Source organism: Mobula birostris, chromosome 13 (assembly GCF_030028105.1).
Source record: "Mobula birostris isolate sMobBir1 chromosome 13, sMobBir1.hap1, whole genome shotgun sequence".
In the NCBI taxonomy this organism is placed as follows: Eukaryota; Metazoa; Chordata; class Chondrichthyes; order Myliobatiformes; family Myliobatidae; genus Mobula; species Mobula birostris.
In genome coordinates this window covers 92754099-92775558 of record NC_092382.1, presented here as the reverse complement: position 1 = coordinate 92775558, position 21460 = coordinate 92754099, and the positions used below count along the sequence as shown (strand labels likewise).

Below are 21460 nucleotides of genomic sequence, written 5' to 3'. Positions count from 1 at the left end.
GCTAGTATCTTTCGTGTAGTAACATTTAACAACCCCCTGTGCGGCACATCGTCAATGGCCTCCTGAAAATATAAGTAAACAATCTTCAGTGACTCTCCATTTTCTATCGTACCTGTTCCTTCCGCAAAAAATTCCAACGAATTTGAAATGAAAGAATTTCTGTTAAGGAAACCATGCTTTATCGGCCTATTTTATCGCGTCCCTCAAGTTTCCAGAAGCCAGATCGATAATAATGGACTATAGCAACTTGCTAACTATTGAGGTCAGACTAACCGGCCTATAATTTCCTACTTCTGCCTTCCTCTCTTCTTGAAGTGTGGAGTGACATTTGTAATTTTCCCTCTTCTGGAACTATTTCAGAGTCTAGTGATAGAGGAAGGAGTACTACAAATGCCTCCAGGATATCCTCAGCTGCCAATGTCAGAACCCCCGGGGTGTAGTCCATCTGCTCCAGGTGACATCTATTTTCGGAACCTTTTATCTTCTCAAGCGGCTTGTCCTTAGTCATAACACCTACCTTCAGTTATGCCCTCTGATACATTTTAATCGTTGCCGTACTGCTGGTATAATCAACAGAGCAGACAGACGCAAAATAATCATTCAGCCTGCTCATGTTTTCTTTGTCCCCCATTACTGGCTCCCCACTGTATATGTCCAGTTGTCTGATATGCACTCTCGCCTCTCTTTTACGTTTTACATGTCTGAAAAAAAAAACGCATGGCATTTTCGTCTCTCTATCACCCTTCTTACCTTCACATTTCGCAATGACTTTTTCGGTGCCTTCTTTTGGTTTTAGAAAGCGTCCCACTCCTCCAGCTTCCCGCTGATTCTTACTTTATTCTCTATCCTCACTTTGGCTCTTTTGGTACCTTTGATTGTCATTATCAACCACGGTTGCCTCATCCTCCCTTTACAGTAATTCTTCTTTGCTCCCAGAAACACCAGCCATTGTTGATCTGCCATCATTCCTGCTACTGCCCTCTTCCAATTTTGGCCACCTCCTCTCTCAGGCCCTTGTAATTCCATTTACTCCACTATGATACGGACACACCTGACTTTAGCTCCCAGTTCTCCAACTGCAGGGTGAATTCTATCTTATCTATCACCTTTGCCAGCTCCTCCCTTGTGCCTCTACAGATCCATTTGTGCATGTAATACTGAGACGACAGCTTTTAGCTTCTCGCTCTCAAACTGCCGGGTGAATTCGATCCGATTCTAATCACTGCCTCTTTAGCATTTCGGCATCTCACACTTCTCGTCAAATCAGAGCACAACGCACAATCCAGAATTGTTTTTTCCCCTAATGAGCTCAACCATAACGTGTTCCGAAAAGTCACCGAGCAGAAATTGTGCAAATTCCTTCAGTTGGGATCCAGCAGCAGTCTGATTTTCCCAAGCTACTTGCATATTGAAATCCTACGGTGCTCGTCATAATATTGTCACTCTTACATGACTTGCGTATCTCCCGTTGCCACTTGTACTCGACTGTTCGAAGACTTGACTATAACTCCCATCAGGTTCTGCTGCTAGAGGCCTGTTTATAACTCCCATCTTCGGATACTATGTTATCTCTTTCTAAAGATTTGATTTCTTTTCTATCTGTCACTGTAAATGACAGTGAAATGCAATAACTAGATTTTGAAAAAGGGAATCGTCAGGGAGCGTTCATGTTTGAGAAATGTCCAAGCAGATGGGAAGAAGCTCTCACTGAAAACCTGAGTGTCCATTTTCAGTCTCCTGTACACCCAACCACCCCACACCCTAAGCCTGATGGTACGTTCTGCACCCCCCCCCCCCCCCAAGCCTGATGGTACGTTCTGAATGATGTCTGCAGCCTTCTTTTGGCACCGTATTTTGAACATGTCCTGAACGGTGGCGAGGCGTGTGCCCGGGACAGGACAAGCTGAGCCTACAGCTCTCCCTAGATTCTATCCCAGGCTGTGATGCAACTACTCACAATGCTCTCCACGTACGTCCATACACATTCACAAGATTTTTTTTATCACAGCAGTCTATACGGCAGATGGAGTTCAACCCAGATAAGTGTGAAGTGGTTCATTTTGGTAGCTCATATATGATGGCAGAATGTAGCATTAATGGTAAGACTCTTGGCAGTGTGGAGGATCAGAGGGATCTTGGGGCCCGATTCCATAGGATACTCAAAGCTGCTACGCAGGGACTCTGGTTAAAAAGGCATGCGGTGCATTGGGCTTCATCAATCGTGGGATTGAGTTTAGGAGCCGAGAGGTAATGTTTCAGCTATATAGACCCCACTTGGAGTACTGTGCTCAGTTCTGGTCGCCTCACACAGGAAGGATGTGGAAACCATAGAAAGGGTGCAGAGGAGAATTACAAGGATGTTGCCTGGATTTCAGAGCATGCCTTATGAGAATAGGTTCAGAGAACTCGGTCTTTTCTCCTTGGAGCGACGGTGACCTAATAGAGGTGTATAAGATGATGAGAGGCATTGATCGTGTGGATAGTCAGAGACTTTTTCTCAGGGCTGAAATGGCTAACAAGAGAGGGCACAGTTTTAGGGTGCTTGGAAGTAGGTACAGAGGAGATGTCAGGGGTAAGTTCTTTACGTAGAGAGTGGTGAGTGCATGGAATGAGGTGCCGGCGACAGTGGTGGAGGTGGATACGATAGGGTCTTTTAGAAGACTCCTGGATAGGTACATCGAGCTCAGAAAAAAAGAGGGCCATGGGTAACACTAAGTAATTTCTAAGGTAGGGACATGTCTGGCACAGCTTTGTGGACCGAAGGGCCTGTATTGTGCTGTAGGCTTTCTATGTTTCTGTTTCTCTATGTTTCTATATCTCTTCAGTGAACACACAGCGCGCCTGCATCGTGACTACATCAATATGTTGGGCTCAGAATGGATCTCCTGAGATGTTGACGCCCAAGACGCTGAGTATGTTCACCGTACGGAACCCTCGGTAAGGATTGGTAGTTCTTCTCCTGGTCTTACTGATATTGACTACAAGGTTAACACGAGAAAGTCTGCAGTTGCTGGAAATTCAAGCAACACACACAAAATGTTGGTGGAACGCAGTAGGCCAGGCAGCATCTATAGGAAGAAGTACAGTCGATGTTTCGGGCCAAGACCCTTCGTTAGGACTAACTGAAAGAAGAGATAGTAAGAGATTTGAGAGGGGGATGGGGCGACCCGAAATGATAGGAGAAGACGGGAGGGGGAGGGATGGAGCTAAGAGCTGGAATGTTGATTGGAAAAAGGGATACAGAGCTGGAGAAGGGAGAGAATCATGGGACGGGAGGCCTAGGGAGAAAGAACGGGGAAGGGCAGCCCAGAGGAAGATGGAGAGCAGGCAAGGAGTGATTGTGAGAGGGACAGAGAGAGAAAAAAGAGAGAGGTAAAAAAGAAGGCGGGGAATAATAAATAGATAGGTAGATAAATAAATAAGGCATGGGGTATGAGGGGGAGGTGGGGCATTAGCGAAAGTTTGAGAAGTCAATGTTCATGCCATCAGGTTGGAGGTTACCCAGACAGAATATAAGGTGCTGTTCCTCCAAACTGAGTGTGGCTTCATCTTGACAGTAGAGGATGCCGTGGATTGACATATCAAAATGGGAATGGGAAGTGGAATTAAAATTTGTGGCCACTGGGAGATCCTGCTTTCTCTGGCGGACAGAGTGTAGGTGTTCAGCATAACGGTCTCCCAGTCTGCAAGTTCGCCTGCCGATTTCTTGTTCGGCCACATCAATGCTTACAGAGCTCATGGGCAGGCAGACCCCGAATTTTCCATAGTCTTACTGTCTTTACATTTTACACGCATTTCCCCATACAGTAATAGAGTGTAACAGCTACACAATCTCCCAACTCCTACACTCAAAGCGCAGACCACTGAAGGCCAGCGCACTGAATTCCTTTTCCATAGCCTATCTCTGCATATGACACGGCTTCAGCGAGCTATGCACTTGTACTACTCGGTCCCGCTGTTGAATCGCACTCCCTAGCGCTCTACCTTTCATATATAACTACTCCGGTGGTTTGACATGCGCAACTTCACACTTATCTGCATTGAAATCTACTTCCAAATCATTTTCTGTTCTTTCTTGATACAACGAATGACTCCCTGCTTCGATGTAAAAATCGAGAAACAAATCGATGATAATATCCAATAACGGGGCTCGTCCGGGATTTGAACCCGAGACCTCTCGCATATACAGCTCTTTTTTCACCCGAAGCGAGAATCATACCACTAGACCAACGAGCCACATATGTGGATTGAATTCTGAAGCCATTGAAAGTTGGAAGACCAAAGCAATTTTCATAGCTGAGAGGAGAGGTCGATGCCATAAGATCATAGGAGAGAAGAGCAGAATTAGATCATTCAGTCCATCGGGTTTCATCGCCGCTAGTATCCTCCTCCAATCCACCCTGGCAAGTTCCTCTCTACCGCCTCTGCAATTCCCTTTATTCCATTGCGATACCGACACATGGAATCTCAATCCCACGTCTTGGCTACTGTTCGGAGGCCTATATATGATTCCCATAAGGTTTTTTTAAACCCTTGCAGTTCCTTAATCCACCCACAAAGATTCAACATTCTCTGACATTATGTCACGTCTTTCTTTAGAAATATGTCAGGCCCGTATTCGTTTTAAGATTAGAAGGTAGAAAATAGTAAAGGACCCTGATTCCTTATTTTAGAATGCGTTTGCCAATTGGACAATTTCAAACAAGGGACACTTACTTAAATCGGAACTTCCCATTGCACAGGAATATAAATCTCAGGAATTCTCTGCCCCGGTGGCTGGTGGGAGTTGGGTAATTGGAATGAATTAATGAATCAACCTGTGTGTATAGATACAAACAACAGGAATTCTGCAGATACTGGAAATTCAAGCAACACACATCAAAGTTGCTGGTGAACGCAGCAGGCCAGGCAGCATCTCTAGGATGCGAAACTCTTCTTCGGCCGTCTCCGTCTCCAGGCCTACTTCTTCGCCAAGGACTCTTCCACCCCCAGCGATGACCCCTTCTCCCGTCTTCAACCCTCCTCTTCTTCATGGACACCCCGCTCTGGTCTTCTGCCTGCTCTGGATCTCTTTATCGCTAACTGCCGACGGGACATCAACCGTTTCGTCTTCACCGCACCTTGTCCCCATTCCAACCTCACTCCTTCGGAACGCTCTGCTCTCCACTCTCTCTGCACTAATCCTAACCTTATTATTAAACCCGCCGATAAGGGGAGTGCTGTTGTAGTCTGGCGTACTGACCTCTACCTTGCCAAGGCACAGCGACAACTCGTGGATACCTACTCTTATTTACCCCTCGATCGTGACCCCAGTACGGAGCACCAGGCCATTGCCTCCCACACCATCACCGACTTTATCCGCTCAGCGGATCTCCCATCCACTGCTACCAACCTTATAGTACCCACACCTCGCAATTCCCGTTTCTACATCCTACCCAAGATCCACAAACCTGCCTGTCCTGGCCGACCTATTGTCTCAGCTTGCTCCTCCCCCACCGAACTCGTTTCTGCATACCTCGACACTGTTTTATTCCCCCCTTGTTCAATCCCTTCCTACCTATGTTCGTGACCCTTCTCACGCTCTTAAACTTTTCGATGATTTTAAGTTCCCTGGCCCCCAGCGCTTTATTTTCACCATGGATGTCCAGTCCCTATATACTTCCATCCCCCATCAGGAAGGTCTCAAAGCACTACGCTTCTTTTTGGATTCCAGACCTAATCAGTTCCCCTCTACCACCACTCTGCTCCGTCTAGCGGAATTAGTCCTTACTCTTAATAATTTCTCCTTTGGCTCCTCCCACTTCCTCCAAACTAAAGGTGTAGCTATGGGCACCCGTATGGGTCCTAGCTATGCCTGCCTTTTTGTTGGTTTTGTGGAACAATCTATGTTCCGTGCCTATTCTGGTATCTGTCCCCCACTTTTCCTTCGCTACATCGACGACTGCATTGGTGCTGCTTCCTGCACGCATTCAGAGCTCGTTGACTTTATTAACTTTGCCTCCCTGCCCTCAAGTTTACCTGGTCCATTTCCGACACTTCTCTCCCCTTTCTAGATCTTTCTATCCCTGTCTCTGGAGACAGCTTATCCACTGATGTCTACTATAAGTCTACTGACTCTCACAGATATCTGGACTATTCCTGTTCTCACCCTGTCTCTTGCAAAAACGCCATCCCCTTCTCGCAATTCCTCCGCTCTCAGGATGAGGCTTTTCATTCTAGGACGAGGGAGATGTCCTCCTTTTTTAAAGAGAGGGGCTTCCCTACCTCCACTATCAACTCTGCTGTTAAACGCATCTCCCCCATTTCATGTACATCTGCTCTCACACTATCCTTCCGCCACCCCACTAGGAATAGGGTTCCCCTGATCCTCACCTACCACCCCACCAGCCTCCGGGTCCAACATATTATTCTCCGTAACTTCCGCCACCTCCAACGGGATCCCACCACTAAGCACATCTTCCCCCCCCCCCCCCGCTTTCCACAGGGATCGCTCCCTACGCGACTCCCTTGTCCATTCGTCCCCCCCATCCCTCCCCACTGATCTCCCTCCTGGCACTTATCCATGTAAGCGGAACAAGTGCTACACATGCCCTTACACTTCCTCCCTTACCACCATTCAGGGCCCCAAGCAGTCCTTCCAGGTGAGGCGACACTTCACCTGTGAGTCGGCTGGGGTGATATACTGCGTCCGGTGCTCCCGCTGTGGCCTTCTATATATTGGCGAGATCCGACACAGACAAAGACCGCTTTGCTGAACACCTACGCTCTGTCCGCCAGAGAAAGCAGGATCTCCCAGTGGCCACACATTTTAATTCCACATCCCATTCCCATTCTGACATGTCTATCCACGGCCTCCTCTACTGTAAAGATGAAGCCACACTCAGGTTGGAGGAACAACACCTTATATTCCGTCTGGGTAGCCTCCAACCTGATGGCATGAACATCGACTTCTCTAACTTCCGCTAATGCCCCACCTCCCCCTCGTACCGCATCTGTTACTTACTTTTATACATACATTCTTTCTCTCACTCTCCTTTTTCTCCCTCTGTCCCTCTGAATATGCCCCTTGCCCACCCTCTGGTTCCCCTCCTCCCCTCCTTGACTTTCTTCCCGGACCTCCTGTCCCATGATCCTCTCGTATCCCTTTTGCTAATCACCTATCCAGCTCTTGGCTCTATCCCTCCCCCTCCTGTCTTCTCCTATCATTTTGGATCTCCCCCTCCCCCTCCCACTTTCAAATCTCTTACTCACTCTTCCTTCAGTTAGTCCTGACGAAGGGTCTCGGCCTGAAATGTCGACTGCACCTCTTCCTAGAGATGCTGCCTGGCCTGCTGCGTTCACCAGCAACTTTGATGTGTGTTGTGTGTATTTGTGCTATCAATGGCGGAGGGTTTTGATAAATAGCATACAATAAGGGCTGAGACCAGGACAAATTTGCACAAGTCCAGCTCATATTCTGCTCTGTTACTTCGATTGTCCTCTCACTGAATCTTGGCTCCATCACGTGACCTTCCAGCTCATGTCTCGTCACTTTCCGACTTCACTCTTTGTATTTATCTCTTTTTAGTATCTATGTCGCAACTCTCCCAAATTTTCATTCCCAACTGCATAGCACATTGTCCACGTCGCCCACCCCCACGCCCAGAGTGATTTCTATAGCCGTTTCCATCAACAAATATCTGGGAAACAACCGGAAAGGAGCTGGTGGATAGAAAGAGAGATAGTGGAATGGATGATGCTTACATATCTTGCTGTCAGTCGAGGGGAAAATGAGAAGATCGCGAAAAACAACAGGATGGAGATACACGTTCAATGATGGAAACTGTAATTCAGCAAAACCGGGATAAAGTAAAGAAAACACGGAAACGAACGGGAGGAAGATTGCCGAACTCTCAGAAGTGGAACTGGAAACCACCTCTAAACACAACCTTAGACTACTAAACTATCCTGGCCATGATGGGTAAATTTGTGGTTAACTTTATTACTGCAGCTAATGAAACGATTAAAGTGCTTTCAAGTTTCCGGGCATGGGGGTCGGAGAAACTAAACTTTTTTTTCAGGAGGAGATGTTGTTGCTTGTTTTGACAGGGAAGACGAGAATAGAAGCAAATGGAGTAGGCGCGACCAGATAGAATTAGTCTAATTTTGGATTGCGGTCAGAGAAGACGAGATGATTTGAAAGTTCCTGCGTGCTAACTACTGTATTTTACGTAAATAGTCCCCGCATCAGGTGTAATCATTGGATGCATTACTGTTTTGTGAAATACGCTCAAATAACTTATACTTCTCACAGTTTAACAATGGGACTGGGCAAGTTACAGGACAACAGCACTGCGGCCTCACACCTTGGACTGAAACCTGACGTACCTGTACCAATTCCTATCAGTCTATAGTCGTTTTTCATTCTTCCTTCAAACGTAGCCACCCGTCCGAATTCTGATGATAGTCCTTCGCGTCACAATCAGGACCTTCCCCGTGTGCGTATCTGACGCAAGGGAAACGTGTTTGATGTGCTGTCCCAATGGTTACCCAGTTCACTTGCGGTGTATCCTAACTGAGCCCGATCTACGGAATGTGAAGCACTCTTCGCCTTCCTAGCAGCAGCTCCTGTTGGCAGATGAGGATTTTAATCGCGTTTTTTGTGAACATAGTTACATAAAACCATTACAGACAAGATATATTAAATAAAATGTTGCGTCTTCAAAATGGATGTCTGGATCCAATACATTAAGGTTAGCAATACGAACGTAACAGGACTCGAACTTGCAAACTTCTGATGACTTCAGGTGAAGAACCGAAGTCAGACGCCTTACCCATTAAACCACACAATCGAATCTTTTAGAAATTGCCAAGAGATTTTAGTTATCGGGATATCGCGATTGCCCAGTCCATGAATCGTTGTAATTTTTATAATTTACCAGGAAATAAATTCCTATAATATCAGTTTTCTGAAATCTAACTGAGCGAATAAGAAAGCAGCTGGACGTTAATCAATCCAGTATAATTTTAGCTTACACACATCAAAGTAGCTTATTCAAGTAGACAAAATACTCAGGTTCTCAGACGAGAGAAAATCTGCAGATGCTGGAAATCCGTGCAACACGCATAGAATGCTGGTGGAACTCATCTGGCCAGGCAGCAGCTAGGAAAAGAGTAAACAGTCGTCGTTTCTTGCCAAGACCCTTCGGCAGGTCCTCATACTCTTTCAATCTGCTCAATCCGGGTCTTCATACTTCCTCAATCTGCTCAATCCCTTTTCCTGCAAACACTTTCTGAGATTGGGTTTGAGCAGATCCAAGCGTGAGCGAAAGGTATGACCCACGGCCGGTGAGTTGCTAATTGTGAAATGTGTTGCATTATGATATGCAAGGAGGACATCGACTAGCTTCTGTTTTGGTGTTAACGTAGCATGTTGTGCCGACGTTGCTTGCAGTGTGGTCGTTAGACGCTGAACAAACCTACCCTCTAAGCCATTTATTCCCTTAGGTCTATTATCACTGACCATCACCCGTCCTTGCGAAGAGGCTTCTCAACCCATCAACAGTCTGCGGGGCTGTAGTGGGTGTTATTGGGAACACTTTCTAGCTGCATCCACTACCACCATGACATTCGTGCGCACGCACGAACAGGCAAAATCCACATAGATCCTCTGCCAGGGCAATGCAGACCATTCCCAGGGATGGAGAGGCGCTACTTCTTAACATCTTTTGAACATGTTGGCATGTTGCACGGCCCATGGCAAGCTGCTCAATCTGCTGAACTATCCCAGGCCACCGGGCAAAGCTTCGGGCCAACACCCTCATTTTAAACACGCTTAGATGGCCTTCTCTTAGCGCTTCCAACACGTTACCTCATCTTGGATGGCCCAACAACTCGCAATCCCCTCATATAGGGCAACCCCCGTCAAGGACAAGTTCATCTCGACGCTGGTAAATTGGAGGAACAGTAGTTTATGCAGTACGTTCCAGGCATTTTGGTTGGCCATGTAGACCCGAGGAGGTATGGGGTCTTTTCTGCTTTCCCTTTGGATAATTTCTGACATCATTGGAACGGTTTCGATTTGCCTTAGGAAAAATACGTGAAGAGGAGTGTCGTTTATTTTTATAACTTTTTTTCCCAGTATTTCATTTTCCAAGGGCAAACGGGAAAACATAACAACGTTTCCAATATTGGTCGCTCTGTTAAATTTAATCTTGTCATTGTGTCCTCCGAGAACCAGTGCCTGTCTCTGCATTGGCGGTGCTGCTGATCGTGGATTAAAACTGGACACTCGTGGTTGGCGAGCAATAACTCTGGGAAATTCTCTCCCATACAAGTGCTGGGTAAAATACCCCAAACCATACTCAAGGCCACTCTGTCAATCTTCGCGATATTTTTCTCTGCAGCGGTAAGGGAACGTGTTGCAAAAGCTATGGGGCGTTCACTTGCATGCTCATAACACGTGACATCATTGTACCAATGTTTAAAGCGGGGCGTCACAGGCTAGCTTCACTGGACGGCAAGGATCACAATGAGTCAGTGCGGGTCTGACGTCACCATGTCCTTCACTTCTTTGAAAGCTACCACACACTGCTTTGTCCAGTGTAATTTCTTCCCGATCTGTAGTCATGAGTTCAAGGCGTGAAGCACGGTAGCTAGGTTTGGCAGCCGGCTGTTATAGTCGTTGACAAATACTTTTAAAAAAAGGCCGCAACTGTGACACGTCCTTTTGGCCCTGGCATCGACCACTGCTTGAATTTTCTCAAAACACTTGTGTAAATCCTTGTGCGTCAATCCTGAGACCAGAGTAAGTGATGCTTGCTTTACAGAATTCACACTTACGATACCGTGCTCTTCTAAACTTTATAAATCTGTCTTGAGATGCACTTTGTCATCCTTACCAGTAATAATGAGGTCATTTAGGTAACAATGAGAGTCTGGGCAGCCTTGCTGTCCCTAGTTCATAGTTTTCTGCCAGAGTGCAGCGGTACTCAGAAACTTCTATAGATGTACCGTGTAGTGTATTCTGACAGGCTTCATCACTGTCTGGTATGGTTCTAATGCACAGGACCGAAAGAAGCTGCAGATGGTTGTAAATTTAGTCGGCTCCATCTTGGGTACTAACCTACAAAGTACCCCGGACATCTTCAAGAGCGGTGTCTCCGAAAGGCTGCGTTCATTATTAAGGACCGTCAGCACCCGGGGCATGCCCTTTTCTCACTCTGACCATCAGGTAGGAGGTACAGAAGCCTGAAGGCACACACTCAGCGATTCAGGAACAGCTTCTTCCACTCTGCCATCCAATTCATAAATGGATATTGAACCCATGAACACCACGTCACTTTTTAAATATATATATATTTTTCTGTTTTTGCACGATTTTTTATTCTATTCAATATACGTATACAGTAATTTATCTATTTGTTTATTATTTTCTTCCTTTTTTTCTATAGTATACATTGCATTGAACTGCTGCGGCTGTTAACAAATTTCAAGACAGGAGTGACGTCGCGCTGGTTCTTCCCGCCTGCGCAGCAGGGTGTTTATAGTAAGGATCGGTGCGTACGGACCGATTCCACTCTTTTGAGCGGCGGGACGTTCCACAATGGCACAGTAAGCTGCTGTCGGTTGAATATCTGTTTTCTCTGAGACAGATTGCATCGCAGGGGTAACGAGTCCCATGTACCCCGGTTTGGAAACGGAAGTGTCCTTCTCCTGGTCTGGCTGCCAAACAGGATTCATTAGCCCAGGCTATACCGCAGGCAGCTCGGTCGCGCCAGGACATAGCAAACTCAGTAAGAACAGGGACGCCACGAGAAGGCTTTGCTATAGCCATAGTCATGTCGGAGAGGCCATATGCAGGTGACCTCCTGCACGGCAAGCTAAACCGTGGTCGTACGGAGATCACTACACCTGGAAAGGAGAGGCTGTGGAGCCACTTCACCTTCCTTAAGTAAGCAAGACGTTTAGCCCAGCAATAAATAAAGAGTATTAAAGTACCAAATTAAAAAGTTCTCAAAGTGATACCATCGGTTGTGGGAACACTAGAAATAGAGTGACTGCAACTATCCCCTTTTGTTCAAGAGCCTGATGGCTGAGTGATAGTAACTGTTCTTGAATCTGGTGGTGCGAGCCCTGACGCACCTGTACCTTCGACCTGATGGCAGCAGCAAGAAAAGAACACGGCCTGGGTGGTGAGGATCTCTGATGATGGATGCTGATTTTCCACGGCAGAGTTTCATGTCCATTTACTCAATGGTTGTGAGGGTTTTACCTATGATTAACTGGTAGAAATACACTGCCTTTTGTAGAATCTCCCACTTAAAAGCGTTGGTGCTCCCATACATGGCCATAATAGAGTTATAGTCATAATACATGGCCAACTCACATCTATAGAAGTTTGGAAAGGCTTTTCATGACATGCCGAATCTCCACAAACTCCTGAGGAAGTAGAAGCGCTGTCGTGCTTTCCTCGCAATAATATTTATATGATGGGTCCAGGACAGGCCCTCCGAGATGGTAACACCCTTGAATTTAAAGTTACTGACCCTCTCCACCTCTGATTTTCCGGTGATTGCTGTCTCACGGACCTGTGGTTTCCCTCTCCTGTAGTCTACAATCAGAAGACTCTCGAAGGAGCTCTGGTAGAACGTGGTTAGAATAAGGGCAGGAAATCTCGCTGGTTTCAGTCACCTGAGGACGTGGAGGTACCACTGAGTTTTCTTGACTAAAGAAGTTGCGTTGAGTGACCCACTGGGATAAAGCACACCAAGAAACTTGGTGCTACTGACGCTCTGCGCGGAGGCGAAGCTGGTGTTCAATAATGTGGTTGGCCTGCCCCTTCTGACGTCCACAATCATCTCTTCTCAAGGTGGTGTGTTCACACCCGCGGAAAAGCCACTCTATCATCTCTCTGTACGCTGTCTCTTCATTGTTGCTCATGAGGCCAGCCACTGTTGTGTCATCAAGGAGCGTAATGACGTGGTTGTCTCTCGATCTATCAGCACTGTTGCACGGCAGCAAGGTGAACAATAGCAAAATGAGCTCGCAGCTCTGGTGGGAGGGGCGGGGTGGGGGCGCCGGTGCTCAGCATGATGGAGTGAGCGATCTTGCTGCCAACTCGGGCAGTCTGAGGCCTATCCAGCAAGACGTCCAAGTTGTAGTTGGAGAAATAGGTGCTTAGACCCAGCAAGCACAGGCCCCCCACTCACTTCTAAAAACGATCGCATTGAACGCCGAACCGAACTTGGTGAACAGTATTCTGGCGGAGGAATCCAAACACCTCAAACCTCATTATTACTGAGGCCAGTCCCACTGGACGGTAGTGGTTAAGACAGTTTACTATTGGCCTCTTGGGCACCGGGATGATCTTAACAGCCTTCAAGGCTGCAAAGTTAGAGGGCTGATTCAGAAAGAATCAGTATAAGGTTTATTATCACCGGCATGTGTCGTCAAATTTGTTAACTAAGCAGCAGCAGTTCAGTGCAATACATAATACAGAGGAGTGGGGTGGGGGGGGGGAACAAAGTAATAATAATAAATAAATAAAAACATCAATCAATCAATCAATTGCAGTATACGTATATTGAATGGATTAATCCTGTGCAAAATCAGAAATAATATATATTAAAGAAGTGAGGTTGATGACGATGTCCATGGGAACATCTGCTATCTGGGTAGAAGAGTCTCTTACCCGACCAGGTATGTTGACAGCCACACAATGTTGCAATGGCTGATCTGATCTCCTTGGCCGGCCCGTCGTTCAGTGCATCAAACAGTGCGTAGAAGACATTCAATCTATCAGGAAGAGAGGCGTCGCTGTCATGAACCAGCGGAGTTTCTAAGTTAGAGTATTGAGTACAAGGGCTGGGATAGGATGTTGAAGATGTTTAAGACTTTGGGGAGGCCATGTTTGGAGTATTGTGCAGTTTCTGTCACCTACCAACAGTGAAGACATCAGTAAGCTTAAAAGCGTACAGAGATATATCACAGGAATGTTGCCAGAATTTGAGAACCTGACTTATAAGGAAAGGTAGGATAGCTAAGAGACTTTTCTTTGGTTTGCAGGAGAACGAAGAGAAATTTGATAGGTATTCAGAACATGCTTAGTTTTCCACCGAGGCTGGGTAAGGCTACAGCTGGAGGTCATGGGTTAAAGGCGAAAGGCGACACCTGTAAAGAGAACCCGAGCTCAGGCGGTGGTGAAAGTAGGGAACGAGCTGCCATCGGAAGTGATGGCTGTGTGTTCCATTTCAGAGAAATTTGGAAATGCACATGGGTGGGCGGTTGCGGGGAGGGAGCGTAGAACTATGGAGGGCGATGGTCCGGGTCCGGTTCGATGCTATTAATGAAAATATAAGTATTATCCTTGGATTTTCTAGCCGCATCTGCTGTGAGGTCTGTGAAGAGGAGAGTGCGAGGGTGAAAACGTGTGATAGGTTTTGTACTGGGGCTAGCCGGCACTCTGCTATAATATAACCAGGAAAAATCTGCTGATAGATACCCACTGCCCTGTAGGGGATTCCCAAGATCATTTCTTCCGTCCCTCCTGTTGGAGCTAAACCACAATAGGCCTGGGTCTTTCCACCCCACTCAGTGTCCGAACATTGATAACCTCTGTTACAGGTTGAACTGTGACCCCTCTAGGTCTCACCCAGGCACAAATACGTTTCTATCATTCCTCAAAAATGACAGGTGCCCTGTTCCACTCGCCCACGAGGCCCTCACCCCAGAAGCAATGGGACGAAACAGCCAACCTCTCCACACATGCGTCCGTTTCATCCACTATTACACCTGCCTCTTCGCCAGGATCAAACTGTTCCTGCCGCCTCCCGCCACCTGTTCCAGATGCCGGATATCCAAGCAAAACAACCGAAATGCCGGAGAAACTCATCAGGCAAGGCAGCATCTACGGAAAATAGTAAACTGTTGATGTTTTGGTCCGAGACACTTCATCAGGACTGATGAAGGGTCCTGATCGGAAACGTCGACTGTTTACTATTTTCCATAGATGCTACTAGCCTGCTGAGTTCCTCCAACATTTTGTGTGTGTTTTTTGTCGGGAACCGTTATTACCCATTAACCATCAGGCTCCTGAACGGGCGTGGATGCCCTCACTCACTTGAACTCCAACTGATTCCACACTCTATGGACTCAGTTCAAGGACTGAACAACGCATGCTGTTCGTGAATGTTATGGTCCGGTCCGTGAAGTCCGGATTCCGGTTCGCTGTCAGGTCCATCTTTCCTTATTCCAGGTTTTCTGGTTTTCCCTTTTTCTGTTGGGTGTTCTAATTGAGGCAGCTGATTCACATTTTGGGCTGGCTACATAAATAGCTCCTTGGTTCGGCTTCAGTTGCTGGATTGTTCCTGTCCAAGCCCCCTGTCCGAATCCCTTCTCTGCCCCTTCCTCCTGAAGCCTTGCCCGGCAACCAGTGTCTGAAGCCTTGCCTCGACTTACCTCGTCTGAAACCTTACCTCACCTTGCCTCGTCTGAAGCCTCGGCTGAAGCCTTGCCTCGCCTGTAACCCTCGTCTGCAACCTTTGCCTGCACCGCTGTCAGGTTCAACCGCCAAAGCAAGATAAGGAACTGTCTATCGTAGTTTTGAACTGTCTCTGTGTCCACGCCCTCACTAGGTAGGCGCGGGCGGTTGCCTCTACCTAGTGGTAGGAACCGTCTCAGTGTCCACGCCTTCGCTAGGTGGGTCCGGCCGTTTGCCGCTACCTAGTTTTGAGAACTGTCTCTGTGTCCATGCCTTCGCTATGTAGGTCCGACCGTTTGTCGCTACCTTGTGCTGGGAATTGTCTTTTTGTGCCCTCGCCACCTCTGGGTAGGTCCGGCTGTTTGCCGCTATCTTGAGTTGAGAGATGTCTCTCAGTTTTCTGTGTATGAGTCACGGCCCTACGTTCTGTTCCCAAGGAGATGTCCTGGCTCCGTGTTCCATTTTCCTGTCTCTCAAGTCCAAGGTTTCGTGCTCCCGTTCTCAAGACCAAGGCTCTGCGTTCCTGTTCTCCCTCGACCAAGGCTCTGCGTTCCTGGTCTCCCCCGACCAAGTCAAGGCTTCGTGTTCTCGTCCTGTCCATGTGCCTCGCCCAGCCCAGGGGTACCTCGCCCAGCCCGGTGCTGGGGTTCCCTCGTCCTGTCCAGGAGTCTCTCGCCAGATGCGCTGTTTCAATGAGACTTTATACAGGAGCCGTAATGTTCCTTACGCCAATTAATGCCCTCCTGAGTTACATTAGATACTGAACACGGAACAATCCGATAGTGCAAGCCCTCTAATTCAGGCATTATCTGAAAAGCATCATCTGCGCTGTTACCAGAGCCTCTAAAATCCTTATTGAAATGCACCAACCAGACCTAATGCAATATACCGAACTGAAATTTTACAAAAGTACATCACAACTCTCCATTCTTGGATCGCCAATTCAGCGATCAATAAAGGCAAACATCCCACATGTCCTCTGTACCACCCCATCAAAAGGCGTAGTCATTTACTAGAGCAGTGTGAACTTGGATCACAAGATCCGTGTCCTCATGATCATTGTTAAGTGTCTCGAGATTACCCGTATACTGTTCCTTTACATTTAATCTCCCAAAAACCCATATTTGGTCTGCTTAAACCCGTCCACTATTTCTCTGCCTATATCTGCAACTAACATATATCCCGCTGTTTCGTTTGCCGGTCCGCTACTCTATCCATCACACCACTTTAACATGAAACACTAAATCATCAATAGTACAGCCAATTCGTTTGACAAGTCACATAATTAGTCAAGGTGTTTCAAATGATTGTAGTAAAAATACACCTAGATATGGAAGGTCCAACTGCTGGTGCGTCATATCCCGGCAAAGAAAAAGGTACATCATGAAGACAAAAGAACAGTCGAGGCAACTCCGAGAAAAGATTACTGAAAAACACAAATCAGGAGATGGATACAAGAGAATTTCCATGTCACTGAGTATCCCTTGGAGTACAGTTCAGTCAATAATCAAGAAATGGAAAGAATATGGTACAGCTGTAAATCTGCCGAGAGCAGGCCATCCTAATAAGAAGGGAATTAGTGAGGGAGGCCACCAAGAGACCCATGACAACTCTGGAGGAGTTACAACCTTCAGTGGCTGAGATGGGGGAGACTGTGCATACAATAGCTGTTGTCCAGGTGCTTCACCAGTCGCAGCTTTATGGGAGAGTGGTAAGGAGAAAGCGACTGTTGAAAATATCTCACATGAAATCTCGGCTAGAGTTTGCCAGAAGGCAGATGGAGGACGTTAAGGTCAGCTGGAGAAGGATCTATGGTCTGATGTAACCAAAATTGAGCATTAAGGCCATCAGGCTAAACGCTATGTTTGGCGTAAGACGAGGAACACAAATCATCAATAGCTCACCATTCCTACCAAAATGCATGGTGCTGGCTGCATCATGCAGTTGCGATGCTTTACTGCAGTAGGCTCTGGAAGGCTCGTAAAGGTAGCGGGTAAAGCGAATACAGCAAAATTCCAGGAAATCCTGGAGAACAACCTGATGCAGTCTTCAAGAGAACTGTAACTTGGGAGAAGACGTACCCACAGCTACAGTGGCATGCAAAAGTTTCGGCACCCCGGTCAAAGTTTCTGTCACTGTGAATAGCTAACCGACTAAAAGATTACCCGATTTCCAAAAGGCATAAAGTTAAAGATGATACATTTCTTTAATATTTTAAGCAAGATTACTTTTTTATTTCCATCTTTTACAGTTTCAAAATAACAAAAAAGGAAAAGGACCCGAAGCAAACGTTTGGGCACCCTGCATGGTCTGTACTTAGTAACACCCCCTTTGGCAAGTATCACAGCTTATAACCGCTTTTTGTAGCCGGTTAAGAGTTATTCAATTCTTGTTTGGGCGATTTTCGCCCATTCTTCCTTGCAAAGGACTTCTAGTTCTGTGAGATTCTTGGGCTGTCTTGCATGCACGTCTCTTTTGAGGTCTATCCACAGGTTTTCGATGATGTTTATGTCGGGGGACTGTGAGGGCCATGGCAAAATCTTCAGCTTGCGCCTCTTGAGGTAGTCCATTGTGGAAGTTGAGGTGTGTTAGGATCATTGTGTTGTTGTAGAAGCCATCCTATTTTCATTGTCAGCTTTTTTTTACAGGCGGTGTGATGTTTGCTTCCAGAATTTGCTGGTATTTAATTGAATTCACTCTTCCCTCTACCAGTGAAATATTCCCCGTGCCACTGGCTGCAACACAAGCCCAAAGCATGATCCATCCACCCCCGTGCTTAACAGTTGGAGAGGTGTTCTTTTCATTAAATTCTGCACCCTTTTTCCCTCCAAACATACCTTTGCTCATTGCGGCCAAAAAGTTCTTTTTTTTAACTTCATCAGTCCACAGGACTTGTTTCCAAAATGCATCAGGCTTGTTTGGATGTTCGTTTGCAAACTTCTGACACTGAATTTTGTGGTGAGGACGCAGGGGATATTTTCTTGTGATGACTCTTCCATGAAGGTCATATTTGTGCAGGTGTCGCTGCACAGTAGAACAGTACCCCACCACTCCAGAGTCTGCTAAATCTTCCTGAAGGTCTTTTGCAATCAAACGGGGGTTTTGATTTGCCTTTCTAGCAATTCTACGAGCAGTTCTCTCGGAAAGTTTTCTTGGTCTTCCAGACCTCAACTTGACCTCCACCGTTCCTGTTAACTGCCATTTCTTAATTACATTACGAACTGATGAAATGGCTACCTGAAAACACTTTGCTGTCTTCTTGTAGCCTTCTCCTGCTTTGTGAGCATCATTTATTTTAATTTTCAGAGTGCTAGGCAGCAGCTTACTGGAGCCCATGGCTGCTGATTGTTGGGACAAGGTTTGAGGAGTCAGGGTATTTATAAAGCTTTGAAATTTGCATCACCTGGCCTTTGCTAACGATGATTGTGAATAGGCCATGGACCTAACAAACTAATTACGGTCTGAGTCCTTGGTAAAAGTAATCTGAGATAACTCTTGGGGTACACAAACTTTTGCATGGTGCTCCTTTCCTTTTTTCGCTCTAAAATTGTACAAAACAAAAATAATATACTAATCTTGCTTAAAATGTTTAAAAGAATGTTTCATCTTTAACTTTATGCCTTTGGGAGATCAGATCATCTTCTACTCACTTAACTATTCACAGTAACAGAAATTTTGACCAGGAGTGCCCAAACTTTTTCACGCTTCTGTACAGAGACTCAAGGCTGTAATTGCTGCCAAAGGCTGGCTTGAACGGGGTGAATGCATTTGCAATCAATTATTTTGTGTTTTATATTTCTAATTAATTTAGATCACTTTGTCATGATCTGTTTTCACTTTGACATGAACAAGTCTGTTTCGGTTGATTAATATCAAAAAACTCAAACTATATGTACATTGTTCTGATATAAAGGGCCCTAAAGTGCTTACAATATTCAAAGCGAGGCTTTACCGGTGCTTTGAAATCTCTGCTTTTATATTCTAATCTTCTTGAAATGAATGCTAACATCGCATTTGCCCTCCTCACCACAGACTCAACCAGTGCATTACTCTTTCGGGAGTCATGCACAAGGACTTCAAAGTCCCTTTGCGCCTCACTTTTTTGTATTCTCTCCCTATTTTGAAAAACAGTCTGCCGTTTCTTTTATTCTACCAAAGTGCATGACTATCCACTTTCCGAAGCTATATTCCTTCTGTTATTACACTGCCCGTTCTTCTAATCTGCCTGAGTCCTTCTGTAGCCTCTCCACTTCCTCAAAGCTACCTGCACCTCCACCTATCTTTGTATTGTCTGCAAAGTTTGCAAAAAAACAATCAATTCCATCATCCAAATCATAGACATATAACGTAAAAAGAATCGATCCCAACACAGACTGCTGTTGAACGTCATTAGTCACCAGCAGCCAATCATAAGGCATCCTTTTATTCCAAATTTTTGCCTCCTGCCAATCAACCACTTCTTTAGCCCATCAGGAAACCCCCCCCCCCCCTCCACCCCGTAATGCCATGGGCTCGTAGTTTGTCAAGCAACCTCATGTGTCGTACGTTGTCAAGATCCTTCTACAAATTCAAGTACACAGTATCAACCAATTCTCCTTTGTCTATCCTGCTTGCTATTTCTTAAAAAAAAATTCCCACAGGTTTGTCAGGGAATTTTGCTCGTGAGGAAACCATGGTGATTGCGACCTATTTCGTGATGTGCTTCCAAGTATCCTGAGACCTCATCCTCAATATTCAACTCCAATATACTCTCAACGACTGAGGTCAGACTGTCTTTAGTTTCTTTATTTCTGCCTCTCTCCCTTCATAAAGAGTTGGGTGACATTTACAATGTTTTAGTCTTCCGGAACCATTCAAGAATCATAAAGGATCATTAATTATACTTCCAGAATCACTTCAGTCACCTCAGTCAGAACCCTGCCATGTACGTCAGCTGGTCCTGGTGACTTATGTACCTTCAGAACATACTGTTCCAAGAACCTTCTCTCTCGTAATGGCAATTTCACTCACTCATGGTCCCTGACCCCTGAAACTGCCACCATACTGCCGATGAAGACTGGTGCAAAATACGTATTGTGTTCGTCCACCATTGTCCCCCATTACTACCTCTCCAGCATTGTTTCCCAGTGGTCCCATATCCACTCTCGCCTCTCTTTTACACTTTAATTACCTGAAGGAACTTTTGGAATCCCCTTCAACATTATTGGCTAGCTTATATCTTTTCCTTCTTAATTACTATTAGTTGCCTTCTGCTGGTTTTTAAAAGCTTCTCAGTTCTCCAAAACCCCGCTAATGTTTGCTCTATTATGTGCCCTCCCTTAGTTAGGCGTGGTCATTTGAGTTACTGTCGCCGTCCTGTCTGAATGATCGGTCTGACATTTCTCTTTCATCTCTCTCATTATCAAGGCGTTTCATCTACAGAACTGCTGTTCATTGGATTCTGCCTGCTTTTTTTACTTTTACTTGAACATCCCTGGAGATGAGCAGTTCCAGAATTACTCAAACCAACCCTGTTAGGCACCACCACTCACTCCAGTGTCAAAGTGACGTACATCACATTTCTACCGCATCTGATGCGTGGACTGAACAACAATTTAACTTTTTGACCATGTCTGCATGTTTTTGCACATAGAACTGCTGCCACATCAACGAACTGGAATTCTTTTCCTCATTGGAAAAGAGAAGCAGAGTTTATTTCGCTGTGTTTAATTCCGCAGAGCACAGCTTATTGACAGGCAAGGGAGTGTAGTGATGCAGGCGGTCGCAGAATTGGGCCGCTGAGATCACAGTCCAGCTGTGATCACGTGGAACGGTGCAACCGCGCTGAGTGGCCGAATGTTCTGTTACTAATTCAACATGCCTGGAGAACACCCTGACAAATAAGAGACACAAAGAACATTTATTTAATGTCCGGACTTTTTCCATCGATCTCCGACGAAGAACGCTAGATATTTGTGTAAAATAAATGCAGGGAAATTCACTAGAGGGAAAAAGTCCCAA

The 21460-nt window shown here is 46.0% G+C and overlaps 1 protein-coding gene and 1 non-coding gene across 2 annotated transcripts in view; one reads left to right on the top strand and one right to left on the bottom strand.

Annotated features, from left to right (window-relative positions):
* The window catches only part of LOC140208050 (NACHT, LRR and PYD domains-containing protein 6-like), a 67521-nt gene that overhangs the window by 4787 nt on the left and 41274 nt on the right, over positions 1-21460 (top strand). Inside the window, exons 3-5 of the mRNA XM_072276577.1 lie at positions 11715-11932; positions 14674-14875; positions 15615-15678. Coding sequence (XP_072132678.1) covers positions 11715-11932; positions 14674-14875; positions 15615-15678 — 484 coding nt within the window. The remainder of the gene's footprint in view (positions 1-11714; positions 11933-14673; positions 14876-15614; positions 15679-21460) is intronic.
* Positions 4147-4236, bottom strand: trnap-cgg (transfer RNA proline (anticodon CGG)). Its single transcript is given in 2 exon segments — positions 4147-4182; positions 4201-4236. It is a non-coding gene; the product is annotated as a tRNA-Pro (tRNA).